The sequence below is a fragment of the Scyliorhinus canicula genome, chromosome 13 (genome assembly GCF_902713615.1).
Source record: "Scyliorhinus canicula chromosome 13, sScyCan1.1, whole genome shotgun sequence".
NCBI classification, from domain to species: domain Eukaryota; kingdom Metazoa; phylum Chordata; class Chondrichthyes; order Carcharhiniformes; family Scyliorhinidae; genus Scyliorhinus; species Scyliorhinus canicula.
In genome coordinates, this window is record NC_052158.1 from 2952480 (window position 1) to 2966220 (window position 13741).

General features: G+C 53.2%; 1 protein-coding gene across 1 annotated transcript in view; it reads right to left on the reverse strand.

Annotated features, from left to right (window-relative positions):
• The window catches only part of LOC119976427 (mediator of DNA damage checkpoint protein 1-like), a 50158-nt gene that overhangs the window by 16269 nt on the left and 20148 nt on the right, over window positions 1-13741 (reverse strand). The window contains exons 6-8 of the mRNA XM_038816959.1: window positions 12712-12789; window positions 8362-8451; window positions 1238-1288 (exon numbers count right to left, since the gene is read on the reverse strand). Of these exons, the coding sequence (XP_038672887.1) occupies window positions 1238-1288; window positions 8362-8451; window positions 12712-12789 (219 nt within the window). The remainder of the gene's footprint in view (window positions 1-1237; window positions 1289-8361; window positions 8452-12711; window positions 12790-13741) is intronic.

The window sequence follows — 13741 nt, forward strand, 5'->3', positions numbered from 1 at the left end:
TACCCCCTCACCTTGATTCTACCCCCTCCAAAGTCAGGACGTGGTTATGCCAAACCTCCAGGGCAGAACCACGCAGGCTTTGCGATGTGATCATTTGCCCAATTCATTTTTTTCAATTAAGGGGCAATTTAGCAAGGCCAATCCACCTACCCTGTACAGCTTTGGCTTCTGGGGAGAATGTGCCAACTCCACACGGGCAGTGACCCAGAGCCGGGATTGAAACTGGGACCTCGGTGCTGTGAGGCAGCAGTGCTAACCCACTGCGTCGTCGTGATCATTTATAACCACTACGTGATTATCAGGCAGGAGAGTTGGTGGCGGAGTGGTCATGTCACTGGGCTAGTCCCTGTGGAGATGAAGCCCCCTCTTCACATTGAGGATACCCTCCATTGTGTTGTGTGGCACTACCACCGTGCCAAATGGGACAGACTTCGAAAAGATCTAGCAACCCAAGATTGGGCATCCAAGGGGCGCTGTGGGCCATCAGCAGCAGCAGAATCGTACGGAACCCCAATCTCCCCCCCGCCCCACCTGGAGGTTCCCCTCCAAGTCACTCCCCATCCTGACTGGGAAATATATCGGCCGTTCCTTCAGTGTCGCCGGGTCCAAATCCTGGAGCTCCCTCCCTAACAGCACGGTGGGTGTACCTACACCTCAGGGACTGCAGCGGCTTCAAGACGGCAGCTCAGCGCCACCTTGTCAAGGGGCAATTAGGGATGTACAATAAATGCTGGTCTAGCCAGCGAAGCCCACATCCCGTTAATGAATAATAGAAAGAAAAACTAACTGGGCTCGTGGTAATGTGACTGGATTAGTAATCCAGAGGCCCTGGAGACACGGGTTAAAATCCCACCACGGCACAATTTAAATTCTATTAATATAATCTGGAATATAAAGCCAGTGTCAGCAATGGTGAGCATGAAACTATCGGATTGTTGTAAAACCCACCTGCTTCACTGGTATCCTTCAGTGAAGGAAATCTACCACCTTTACCTGGCCTACATGTGACTCCAGAGCAACGTGGTTGGGTCTAAACTGCCCCACTGAGAAGCCAGTCCGTTCAAACCAGGGGTGGGCAGCAAATTCCCAAATGGAATCATGGAAACATGGCCAGGAATTGAAGCCAGGAACACGAGAAACGCGGACGCGAGCTCACTCAGTACGACATTGGGCCCCATACACTACGCCACCCCTACCGTGTTACTCTTCAATAGACCGCTCGAATTCCCTTGCTTACCCTCAGCTTTTCCAAGTTGACCCCCTCGATCACAACCAGAAGGAATTGGCTCTGGAAAGGGAAAAAAGAAATCCACGAGTCATTGGAAATAGCGCGGAAGAGGATGAGCTAATTATCCCCCAAACCCGGGATGTGGGGAAAGCAAAGACTGCAGCACGGAAGCAAGAATCTAATTGCCTAAACCCTGCGGGATGCATTTAACTCTCGGACAATAATGAACCGATGTTTCAAATCCACGCCAAACAGGCCAACGTTATCTTCCGTGTGTATCTTCAAAAACCCTCGTGCCGTTTTACATCCGAGATGCCATTAATAGACACTCGTTTGAAAGGTAAAGATGATTCTGAAATCAGAGGGAAGGAAGAATCTCCATTTGTGTCGCACTGTGGCAACCTCAAGTCCCACGGCCATGGAGGACACGATAGGAATACAGGCCCCTTCCCTTCTTTTTCTTGGCCAGCCCATCAACCTGGAGATAAAAATGGAACGTCTTCCCCAGCCATCCCAGCGATGTTCCCGCTAAGTTAATTTTAATAGTCTTGATTGTCACAAGTAGGCTTACATTAACACTGCAATGAAGTTACTGTGAAAAGCCCCTAGTCGCCACATTCCGGCTCCTGTTCGGGTCACAGAGGGAGAATTCAGAATGTCCTATTCACCTAACTGCACGTCTTTCGGGACTTGTGGGAGGAAACCGGAGCACCCGGAGGAAACCCACGCAGACACGGGGAGAAGGTGCTGACTCCGCACAGACAGTGACCCAAGCCGGGAATCGAACCCGGGACCCTGGCGCTGTGAAGCGACAGTGCTAACCACTATGCTAGCGTGCTACCATTGGGCTGAGCCGAGAATTGTCTTCACTCAACAGGTTGGGAAACTCTGGAATTCTGTTCCCAGAGGGCTGTGGATGCTCCATCGGCAAGTATATTCAAGGCTATGGGATAGACAGATTTTTTGTTTCTCATGGGGAAGAGGGATTATGGGGAGCAGTCGGGAATGTGGAGTTGAAGATCAGCTCAGGTGAATGGCGGGGCAGTTTCGATGGGCCGCATGGCCTAACTCTGCTCCCATGTTATATTTCACGCTAAAACCCACGGCAGGAGCCTGCTGCTTACAAAATAAAAATGAAAGGTAACGGCCGACTGTTACATCTCCCCCTCACTCCTGCCAAATGTGGTTGCTGGTGTTCAGGAGCGGTGCCAAAGTATTGGACAGGTCCAGACCGCACGGGGGAAACTGAAGGGAGCTGTATTCCTGCTCACTCCCCAATCAAGGCCGTGCTTCCATCAGTTCTGCCCATTCTCCTGCAAACTGTGATTCAGCACCAGTCCCGGATGAGCCCCGGATCATCATCATGTGGACTCCCCGGGCATTTCCCAGCGGATGGTAGGGATCAGCGCATGGCAGTCAGTAGCAGGATTCCCAGGTCAAACCTGCAGCCTTGGACAACTCGAATGAACTCGTGGTCTTGCCAGAGGAGGAGGAGGAGATGGCCAGCTAATGCAGCCACCGAGCAGAAATCAAAAGTGGAAACTTTCCCCGCCCCCTACATCAGCACCAGATCAGAAACCTCTGGGTGCCACCCGCCCCACCCTCTGGGTGCTACCCGCGCCTCCTCTGGCCGACACCCCGCCTCCTCTGGCCGACACCCCGCCTCCTCTGGCCGACACCCGCGCCTCCTCTGGCCGACACCCGCGCCTCCTCTGGCCGACACCCGCGCCTCCTCTGGGCGCCATTTGCGCCTCCTCTGGCCGCCACCCCGCCTCCTCTGGCCGCCACCCCCGCCTCCTCTGGCCGACACCCCGCCTCCTCTGGCCGACATCCAGCCTCCTCTGGCCGCCACCCGCTCCTCCTCTGGGCGCCATTTGCGCCTCCTCTGGCCGCCACCCGCGCCTCCTCTGGCCGCCACCCGCGCCTCCCCATGGCGCCATACGCACCTCCTCTGGTCCCCAACCTTTTGTTTCCCTTCTGCAGAGACTAGAATCTTAGAAACATGGCGCCACAGAAGGCCATTCCGCCCCAATATCGTGCATGTTCTGGCTCTCCCTCGGAGCGAATCACCTCCTCACCCCACATCCCTGTGACGTTTTTTCCCTGTCATATTTAGAAAACGTTGAAAGATTTACAGCGCAAGAGGCCACTCTGCAAAGTGTCTGCGCCGACATTGAAAAACAAGTCATGTGGCCAGGGCATGTCGAAGCTTTTCATCTTGCACTCAATAGGGACAAATGCAAAAATACCAAATTTCAAAGGATCCAACAATATCTGCGGCTGCTTTCCCTGTGACCTAACCAATCGGCCAATTCTCTGTCAACTAATCAGCACCCTTTCCTCCTGCTGTATAAATTGATCGTTTGAAATTCGGTATTCCTGTCTTGTTCCTGGTGAGGGCAAGGTGAAAACCTCCGGCAACATGGCTCTCTTTCCAGCACGGAGTTTCAGACCTCTGGCGGTCGCAAAAGCGCCTTTTCAATGCAGGTCTTTGTTTCCAGCATGATTTGCTTTCGTCTCTTTGCTTCATTGCAATGTTAATGTAAGCCTACTTGTGACAATAATAAAGGTAATTTTATTCTTCCCAAATTGAAGGATAAAAAGACAGTTTTACTGAACTGCCTGCTCCGCCATTCAATACGATCACGGCTGTTCGGACTCGTCAATGTCTTTTACACCCAGAATTCTTTACATTATTGTTAACCAGAAATCTATCAATCTCTGCTTCAAACATACTCGGAGACTGAGCTTCTGCAGACCTCTGGGATAGAGAATCAAACCACTTCATTATAACAATAAAGAGAATTGCAAATATCATTAAGGTGATCATGAAAGACAAACACGTATTTACAAACCATATATTCAAAATCCTTCTTGCATTGCCCTGCCTGCGATTTGCCCGCCACTAATTTCCAGTTAAGGATGCCGAGGCCTTTCGAAGGGCCGCAGAGGAATGAGACATAACTGAATGGTGCCGGAGATGAGGGACTCCAGTTATGTGGGCGGGTGGGAGAATCTGGGGGCTAGTTCTCCGCACTGCAGAGAAGTTAAGGGAAAGGTTTCCTGGAAGCGTCACCCAGCGTCTGAAGAGACAGAAGGAGGGAGGGTGTCGGGTGAAGTCGGGGGGACGCTCTGGGAGACACTAGCTCGAATCCCACCACGGCAGTCGGCATTGAAAGTTTCGTCTCAGTAACGGCGATCAAGAAACCATCACTAATGTCCTTTCGGGAAGGAAATCTGCCGTCCTTACCCGGTCTGGCCTACATGCGACTCCAGACCCCCACAGCAATGGCCGAGCTACACTGAGTTCAAGGGGCAATTAGGGATGGGGAACACGTTGGCCCAGCCCAGCGATGCCCACATCCCCATGGAGGAATTTTTAAATAACAGGTACGCAGGGCAAAACTATCGCCGTCTGTGCTGCCTTCTTGCCTGATTGTATACATCGTCTTTTAAACAAAGGTTTGTTTTCGTTATAGAAATTGCTGCGTAACTTCAAAAGAAAACCCGACAATCTGGGCAGCGTTGCCAGATTTACCGCGGAGGGAGCCAAAGCTGCCCCCGGGCAACAGGAAGCAAATTGAACAGGGATCCGACTGACAAAGATTATTACCTCCAGTCCGTCGCTATTCTGGCCATCTACAAAACACCATTGCTGGAAGGCAGCTCTGTTTAGAAAGAACACAAACGGTATCTTTTCTCTCAGAGAGTGGCAGAGAGAGAGTGACAGAACGAGAGAGAGAGAAGCGGGAGCGTGTGTGGGAGAGCACCAGGGGGGAGCAGGAGCCAGTGTGAAGAGAGAGCGATTCAGGCCCGTGAAAATCATAAAACAGCGCTCAGGACAAAATCAGAGAGTGACACAGTGGTTAGCACTGTTGCCTCGCAGCGCCTGGGTCCCAGGTTCAATTCCCGGCTTGGGTCACTGTCTGTGCGGAGTCTGCACGTTCTCCCCGTGTCTGCATGGTTTCTCCCACAAGTCCCGAAAGACGTACTGTTAGGTGAATTGGACATTCTGAATTCTCCCTCTGTGTACCCGAACAGGCACCGGAATGTGGCGACAAGGGGATTTTCACAATAACTTAAATGCAGTGTTAATGTAAGCCTACTTATGACAATAAAGAGTTTTACATTTTGACCCCTGCTACATATATACTCAACGGAGAAGTATATTTTAATGAGGTTCGATGCAGAGGGGGAGGAGATTGAGGGGCATAGACATCTGCATGATCTTTCGGGTTGAGCGACCTGTTGCTATACTATAAATACTCTGGAATACTGCCGGGTTATTTCCATTTACCCTGCACTGGTCTGTAACATCTCAAACAGTAAAAAGTCTTACAACACCAGGTTAAAGTCCAACAGGTTTGTTTCAAACACGAGCTCCTTCCTCAGGATCTCAAACTGCCGGCTTGATGTTGAATTTCAGAACCCGGGCTCTGAAGGTTACACCCAGGGGGAAACTGGATTGTGAACCACAATCATTTCCCATGTGGCAGAACTCACAGAAACGTCTGGATGTCTCTCCACCGAGTAATACACCTGCCCCGACAGGGGGCATCTCCCAGCTCACGGGTAATACACCTGCCCCTGTCCCGACAGGGCAGCATCGCCCAGCTCACGGGTAATACACCTGCCCCTGCCCCGACAGGGGGCATCTCCCAGCTCACGGGTAACACACCTGCCCCTGTCCCGACAGGGGAGCATCTCCCAGCTCACGGGTAATACACCTGCCCCTGTCCCGACAGGGGGGCATCTCCCAGCTCACGGGTAATAAATGAAATGAAAATCGCTTATTGTCACGAGTAGGCTTCAAATGAAGTTACTGTGAAAAGTCCCAGCTCACAGGGGCAATACACCTGCCCCTGTCCCGACAGGGCAGCATCGCCCAGCTCACAGGGGCAATACACCTGCCCCTGTCCCGACAGGGGGGCACCTCCGAGCTCACGGGTAATACACCTGCCCCTGTCCCGACAGGGGGGCATCTCCCAGCTCACGGGTAATACACCTGCCCCTGTCCCGACAGGGGGCATCTCCCAGCTCACGGGTAACACACCTGTCCCGACAGGGGGCAGCATCTCCCAGCTCACGGGTAATACACCTGCCCCTGTCCCGACAGGGGGGCCTCTCCCAGCTCACGGGTAATACACCTGCCCCTGTCCCGACAGGGGGGCATCTCCCAGCTCACGGGTAATACACCCGCCCCTGTCCCGACAGGGGGCATCTCCCAGCTCACGGGTAACACACCTGCCCCTGTGCCAACAGGGGAGCATCTCCCAGCTCACGGGTAATACACCTGCCCCGACAGGGGGCATCTCCCAGCTCACGGGTAATACACCTGCCCCTGTCCCGACAGGGGAGCATCTCCCAGCTCACGGGTAACACACCTGACCCTGTCCCGACAGGGGGGCATCTCCCAGCTCACGGGTAATACACCTGCCCCTGTCCCGACAGGGGAGCATCTCCCAGCTCACGGGTAATACACCTGCCCCGACAGGGGGCATCTCCCAGCTCACGGGTAACACACCTGCCCCTGCCCCGACAGAGGGGCATCTCCCAGCTCACGGGTAATACACCTGCCCCTGTCCCGACAGGGGGGCATCGCCCAGCTCACGGGTAATACACCTGCCCCTGTCCCGATAGGGGGGCACCGCCCAGCTCACGGGTAACACTCCTGCCCCTGTCCCGACAGAGGGCATCTCCCAGCTCACGGGTAATACACCTGCCCCTGTCCCGACAGGGCAGCATCGCCCAGCTCACGGATAATACACCTGCCCCTGTCCCGACAGGGGGCATCTCCCAGCTCACGGGTAACACACCTGCCCCTGTCCCGACAGGGCAGCATCGCCCAGCTCACGGGTAATACACCTGCCCCTGTCCCAACAGGGGGCATCTCCCAGCTCACGGGTAAATACACCTGTCCCTGTCCTGACAGGGGGCATCTCCCAGCTCACGGGTAATACACCTGCCCCTGTCCCGACAGGGCAGCATCGCCCAGCTCACGGGTAATACACCTGCCCCTGTCCCGACAGGGCAGCATCTCCCAGCTCACGGGTAATACACCTGCCCCTGTCCCGACAGGGGGCATCTCCCAGCTCACGGGTAACACACCTGCCCCTGTCCCGACAGGGCAGCATCGCCCAGCTCACGGGTAATACACCTGCCCCTGTCCCGACAGGGGGGCATCTCCCAGCTCACGGGTAATACACCCGCCCCTGTCCCGACAGGGGGCATCTCCCAGCTCACGGGTAACACACCTGCCCCTGTCCTGACAGGGCAGCATCTCCCAGCTCACGGGTAATACACCTGCCCCTGTCCCGACAGGGCAGCATCGCCCAGCTCACGGGTAATACACCTGCCCCTGCCCCGACAGGGGGCATCTCCCAGCTCACGGGTAACACACCTGCCCCTGCCCCGACAGGGGAGCATCGCCCAGCTCACGGGTAACACACCCGCCCCTGTCCCGACAGGGGGCATCTCCCAGCTCACGGGTAATACACCTGCCCCTGTCCTGACAGGGCAGCATCTCCCAGCTCACGGGTAATACACCTGCCCCTGTCCCGACAGGGGGGCCTCTCCCAGCTCACGGGTAACACACCTGCCCCTGTCCCGACAGGGGGCAGCATCGCCCAGCTCACGGGTAATACACCTGCCCCTGTCCCGACAGGGGGGCCTCTCCCAGCTCACGGGTAACACTCCTGCCCCTGTCCCGACAGAGGGGCCTCTCCCAGCTCACGGGTAACACACCTGCGCCGACAGGGGGGCCTCTCCCAGCTCACGGGTAATACACCTGCCCCGACAGGGGGGCACCGCCCAGCTCACGGGTAATACACCTGCCCCTGTCCCGACAGGGCAGCATCGCCCAGCTCACGGGTAATACACCTGCCCCTGTCCCGACAGGGGGCAGCATCGCCCAGCTCACGGGTAATACACCTGCCCTGACAGGGGGGCACCGCCCAGCTCACGGGTAATACACCTGCCCCTGTCCCGACAGGGCACCATCACCCAGCTCACGGGTAATACACCAGGTCCCTGCCCCGACAGGGCAGCATCGCCCAGCTCTCGGGTAACACACCCGCCCCTGTCCCGACAGGGGGGCATCTCCCAGCTCACGGACACAGGTATTTGAATCTTACTTTTGAAAGCGCTGTGGCCGAATGCCGGAGACTCCAAGGTGAAGAGCTGCGTGGCCTCATCCTCGGCGTTGCTCATTGATGCAGTGTTACCTGCGGAAGAACAGTTTTGCAGGGTCACTTGCAGCTCGGCTGATAAAAGACAAGAGTACAATGGTTCCAATCCCAGCAGCCTCCAGGCTCCCTGCTCACTCTGTAACCCAGCTACGTCCAGGTGTCAGTCTGGTCTGACACCTCAACCAAACCAGGGTACAAAAGTCCCAATCCAGATACTCGAGAATATAATCTATATGCTCGAGGCAGCAAGTGGTCAGCACTGTTGCCTCTCAAGAGCCAGGGACCCGGGTTCAATTTCAGCCTCGGGTCACTGTCTGTGCGGAGTCTGCACCTTCTCCCCATGTGTGAGTGGGCTTCCTCCGGGTGCTCCGGTTTCCTCCCACATCCAAAGATGTGCGGGGTAGCTGGATTGACCATGATAAATTGCCTGTTAGTATCCAGGGATGTGTACAGTAAGATGTATTACAACATCAGTTAAAGTCCAACAGGTTTGTTTGGAGTCACTATCTTTCGGAGCCTAGCGCCTTAGGGTACACAAACAGCATATATAGACAAAGCCAATAATGCAAGATGATACTTTCAATGCGAGTCTTTGCAGCAAATTAAGTATTTACAGTTCCAGACGGTGTGACTGGAGGGAGGACCTGTAAAGACTTAATTACTTGCAAAGACTCTCATTCAAAGTATCATCTTGCATCATTGGCTTTGTCGATATATATGCCGTGTTTGTGTAACCTACCTCTTCACTGACCTGACGAAGGAGCTACACACCGAAAGCTAGTGACTCCAAGTAAACCTGTTGGACCTGGTGTTATCAGACTTCTTACTGTATCCACCCCAGTCCAACGCCGGCATCTCCACATCAGGGACGTGTAGGTTAGATAATGGGTTTACGGGGATAGGGCAGGGTGGACACGTGTAAATGGGTAGAGTGATCATTCGAAGGGTCAGTGCTACCTCGATGGGCAGAATGGGCAACTTCAGCACTGTAGAGATTCTATGATCCAGTGTCAGAGACCGTGGGAGTGCTGCACTGTCGGGCGTGCTGATTCCCCGATTAGACATTAGACCCAAGGTCCCACCAGTCCTTACAAGTGGAGGTAGAGGATCGCTTTGCACAGCTTCAAAGCAGAGGAGGGGTGTCCGTCTCGCCTTCACAGCCAATATTTATCCCTCAGCCAACATCACTAAAATCAGATTCTCTGCTCTTTATCTCACTGCTGCTTGCGGGGGGGGCTTGCTCGGAGCAAACCGTCAGCCCTGGCTCCCACATCCCAATCATTTCAAAAATACTTTATGGAGGGCGAGAGTGTTTTGCGATGCCCAGAAAGATGCTGAATGAATAGAAAGCTATTTTTCCTTCCCGCAAGATGGAAAACACTTTTTTTAGATGATGGTTTCATGAGATGTGGGCAAGCACCCACATTTTCTGCCCATCCTTAAATGCCCTTGAACCGAGTGGCATGCTTGGCCATTTCAGAGGGGCACTTAATAGTCAGCCACATTGCTGTGGGGGCTGGAGTCACATCAAAGTAGTATCGTAGAATCCGTACAGTGCAGAAGGAGGCCATTCAGCCCATTGCGTCTGCACCGACCCTTGCCCCGATAGAGCACCCTTACCTGGGCCCAATCCCCACCCGTATCACCACAACCCCACCTAACCTTTTGGGCAACATTAGCACGGCCGATCCGCCTAACCTACACATTTTGGACGTGTGGGAGGAAACCGGAGCACCCGGAGGAAACTCACGCAGACATGGGGAGAACGTGCAGACTCCACACAGACAGTGACCGGGTAAGGACGGCAGATTTCCTTCCCCAAAGGGACTTTAGAACCTCATTGAAACTTGCTTTCAGTTCCAAATTTTAAGAATTGAATTTAAATTCCACCGGGGGGTGATTTGAACCCGTTTCCCTGCAGTCTGGGCCTCTGGAGTACCAGACCTCCAGTGGCATTACCACCGTCTCCCAGATAGAGAGAGGTAAGGGACTGGGGGTAACGGATCGACAGTCAGATTTGAACACTGCGAGGGCAGCACGGTGGCGCAGTGGGTTAGCATTGCTGCCTCAAGGCACCAAGGTCCCAGGTTCGATCCCGGCCCCGGGTCACTGTCCGTGTGGAGTTTGCACATTCTCCCCGTGTCTGCGTGGATCTCACCCCCACAACCCAAAGATGTGCAGGGTAGGCGGATTGGCCACACTAAATTGCCCCTTAATTGGAAAAAATTAATTGGGTACTCTAAATTCTTTTAACTAAATAAACAAATAAACATTTGATCATTTATGATTATTTAGAAAAACATAGTTTGATTAAAGATAGTCAGCATGGCTTTGTGAGGGGCAGGTCATGCCTCACAAGCCTCATTGAATTCTTTGAGGATGTGACGAGACACATTGATGAAGGTCGGGCAGTGGATGTGGTGTATATGGATTTCAGTAAGGTACTTAAAACATAGAACATACAGTGCAGAAGGAGGCCATTTGGCCCATCGAGTCTGCAAAGACCCACGTAAGCCCTCACTACCACCCTATCCCCGTAACCCAATAACCCCTCCTAACTTTTTTTTGGAGACTAAGGGCAATTTAGCATGGCCAATCCACCGAACCTGCATGTCTTTGGGCTGTGGGAGGAAACCGGAGCACCCGGAAGTAATCTACACAGACACGGGGAGAACGTGCAGACTCTGCACAGTGACCCAGCGGGGAATCGAATCTGGGACCCTGGCGCTGTGAAGCCACAGTGCTAACCACTGTGCTGCTGTGCTGCCTATCCACGTGTGCTACCGTGCTGCCCTTTGACAAGGTTCCCCATGGTAGGCTCATTCAGAAAGTTAGGGGGCATGGGATACAGGGAAATTTGTCTGTCTGGATACAGAATTGGCTGGCCGAAAGGCAGCAGCGAGTGGTAGTGGATGGAAAGTATTTCGCCTGGAGGTCGGTGACCAGTGGTGACCTGCAGGGATCTATTCTGGGACCTCTGCTCTTTGTGGTTTTTATAAATGACTTGGATGAGAAAGTGGAAGGGTGGGTTAGTAAGTTTGCTGATGACACAAAGGTTGGGGGAATTGTAGATAGTGTTGAGGGTTGTTGCAGGTTACAACAGGACATTGACAGGATGCAGAGCTGGGCTGAGAAGTGGCAGATGAAGTTCAACCGAGATAAATGTGAAGCGATTCATTTTGGAAGGTTGCATTTGATTGCTGAATACAGGGTTAAAGGCAGGATTCTTGGAGGAACAGGGGGATCTTGGGGTTCACGTGCATAGATCCCTCAAAGTTGCCACCCAGGTTGATAGGGTTGTTAAGAAGGCATATGGTGTGTTGGCTTTCATTAACAGGGGGACTGAGTTTAAGAGCCACGTGGTTTTGCTGCAGATTTAGAAAACCCTGGTTAGACCACACGTGGAATATTGTGTCCAGTTCTGGTTGCCTCATTATAGGAAGGATGTGGATGCTTTGGAGAGAGTGCAGAGGAGATTTACCAGGATGCTGCCTGGACTGGAGGGCATGTCTTATGAAGAAATGTTGAGGGAGCTAGGGCTTTTCTCACTAGAGCAAAGAAGGCAGAGAGGTGGCTTGATAGAGGTGTACAAGGTGATGAGCGGCAGCGATAGAGTGGATAGCCAGAGACTTTCTGCAGGACGGAAATGGCTGCCATGAGGGGACATCATTTTAAGGTGGGCACGGGCAGCACGGTAGCATGGTGGTTAGCATAAATGCTTCACAGCTCCAGGGTCCCGGGTTCGATTCCCGGCCTGGTCACTGTCTGTGTGGAGTCTGCACGTCCTCCCCGTGTGTGCGTGGGTTTCCTCCGGGTGCTCCGGTTTCCTCCCACAGTCTAAAGATGTGCGGGGTTAGGTGGATTGGCCATGCTAAATTGCCCGTAGTGTCCTAAAAAGTAAGGTTGGGGGGGGGGGGGGGGGGGTTGTTGGGTTACGTGTATCGGGTGGATACGTGGGTTTGAGTAGGATGATCATTGCTCGGCACAACATCGAGGGCCGAAGGGCCTGTTCTGTGCTGTACTGTTCTATGTTCTAATTCTATGTCCCACATTTCTGCATGCTTCCGACCCCACAGAAACTCTCTGCGAGCAACAGGATATATTTGTATCTGGGCCCAGTTCGGACATGGAAAACGTGTGAACATACAAATTAGGAGCAGTGGGCCGTTCAGCCCCTCCAGTCATTCTATAAGATCATAGCTGATCGGGTCGTGGCCCCCAACTCCAAATTCCTGCCCACCCCGAGCATTCTCCAGCTCACAAGCTTCACGGCGGGCCCAATGGGCTGAATCTTACCTTGACAGGTGCCCTTGTCAAACGTTGGAGACTCAGAGATGAAGAGCTGGGTGGCCTCCTCCGTTGCTGCAGTGTCACCTATGGGGGAAACAGAGCCGACGCATGATCAGACTCAGTCCACAGGCCAAATCACCGTGGTTACTCACGACACGAGGGAAAGTGTTCCACGACAGTGGAAGTTAGGGGTTCCATGTGCCGCGCGACTGTCCCTTTAAGAAAGATTATGGTCTTATCACATGGCTTAAGTGATGTCATTGTGTGGGTGGAGCTGGGCTGTGGCGAGGCTTTTGGTTCTTTTTGATTTGACTGCTGTGGACTCAGACAGGAGAAAGAAGTGTTTTGGCCTGTCTCTCTCCAATTTCATTTCAAATAGCTGCTCCGGTTAAAGTCACTTTGGTGGTGGCTTTTAAAGATACAATTTGCTTTCCGGAAGGGTTTAAAGCTGCTGGTGAGACGGGGTCAGAATGTCAGGAAAAGCCAGTCTTATTCAAGTGAGAATGCAGAGAAATGGGCCACGCCCTTGGAAAGGGGTTTTTGGCTTATGGGGTTTAGTTTTTGAATTGGAACAGTTAAGGGGGAATTCATTATGTGTTACAGAACATAGAAAATACAGCACAGAACAGGTCCTTCGGCCCACGATGTTGAGCCGAACTTTTGTCCTGGATTAAGAACAAATTAATCTACACCCCATCATTCTACCGTAATCCATGTACCAATCCAATATCCGTTTGGTAGGTCCCTAATGTTTCCGACTCAACTACTTCCACAGGCAGTGCATTCCATGCCCCCACTACTCTCTGGGTAAAGAACCTACCTCTGACATCCCCCCCTATATCTTCCACCATTCACCTTAAATTTATGTCCCCTTGTAATGGTTTGTTCCACCCGGGGAACAAGTGCCTGGGAAGGCTGTTGAATCACACCTCAAGTGAAGTCTCTTGTGCTCACCCTAGCCAAATTCAACAAAACGTTACAGGTCAGGTCAACTCCATAATACACTTTGGAGTTTTTAAAACCCTGGCCCGTAACA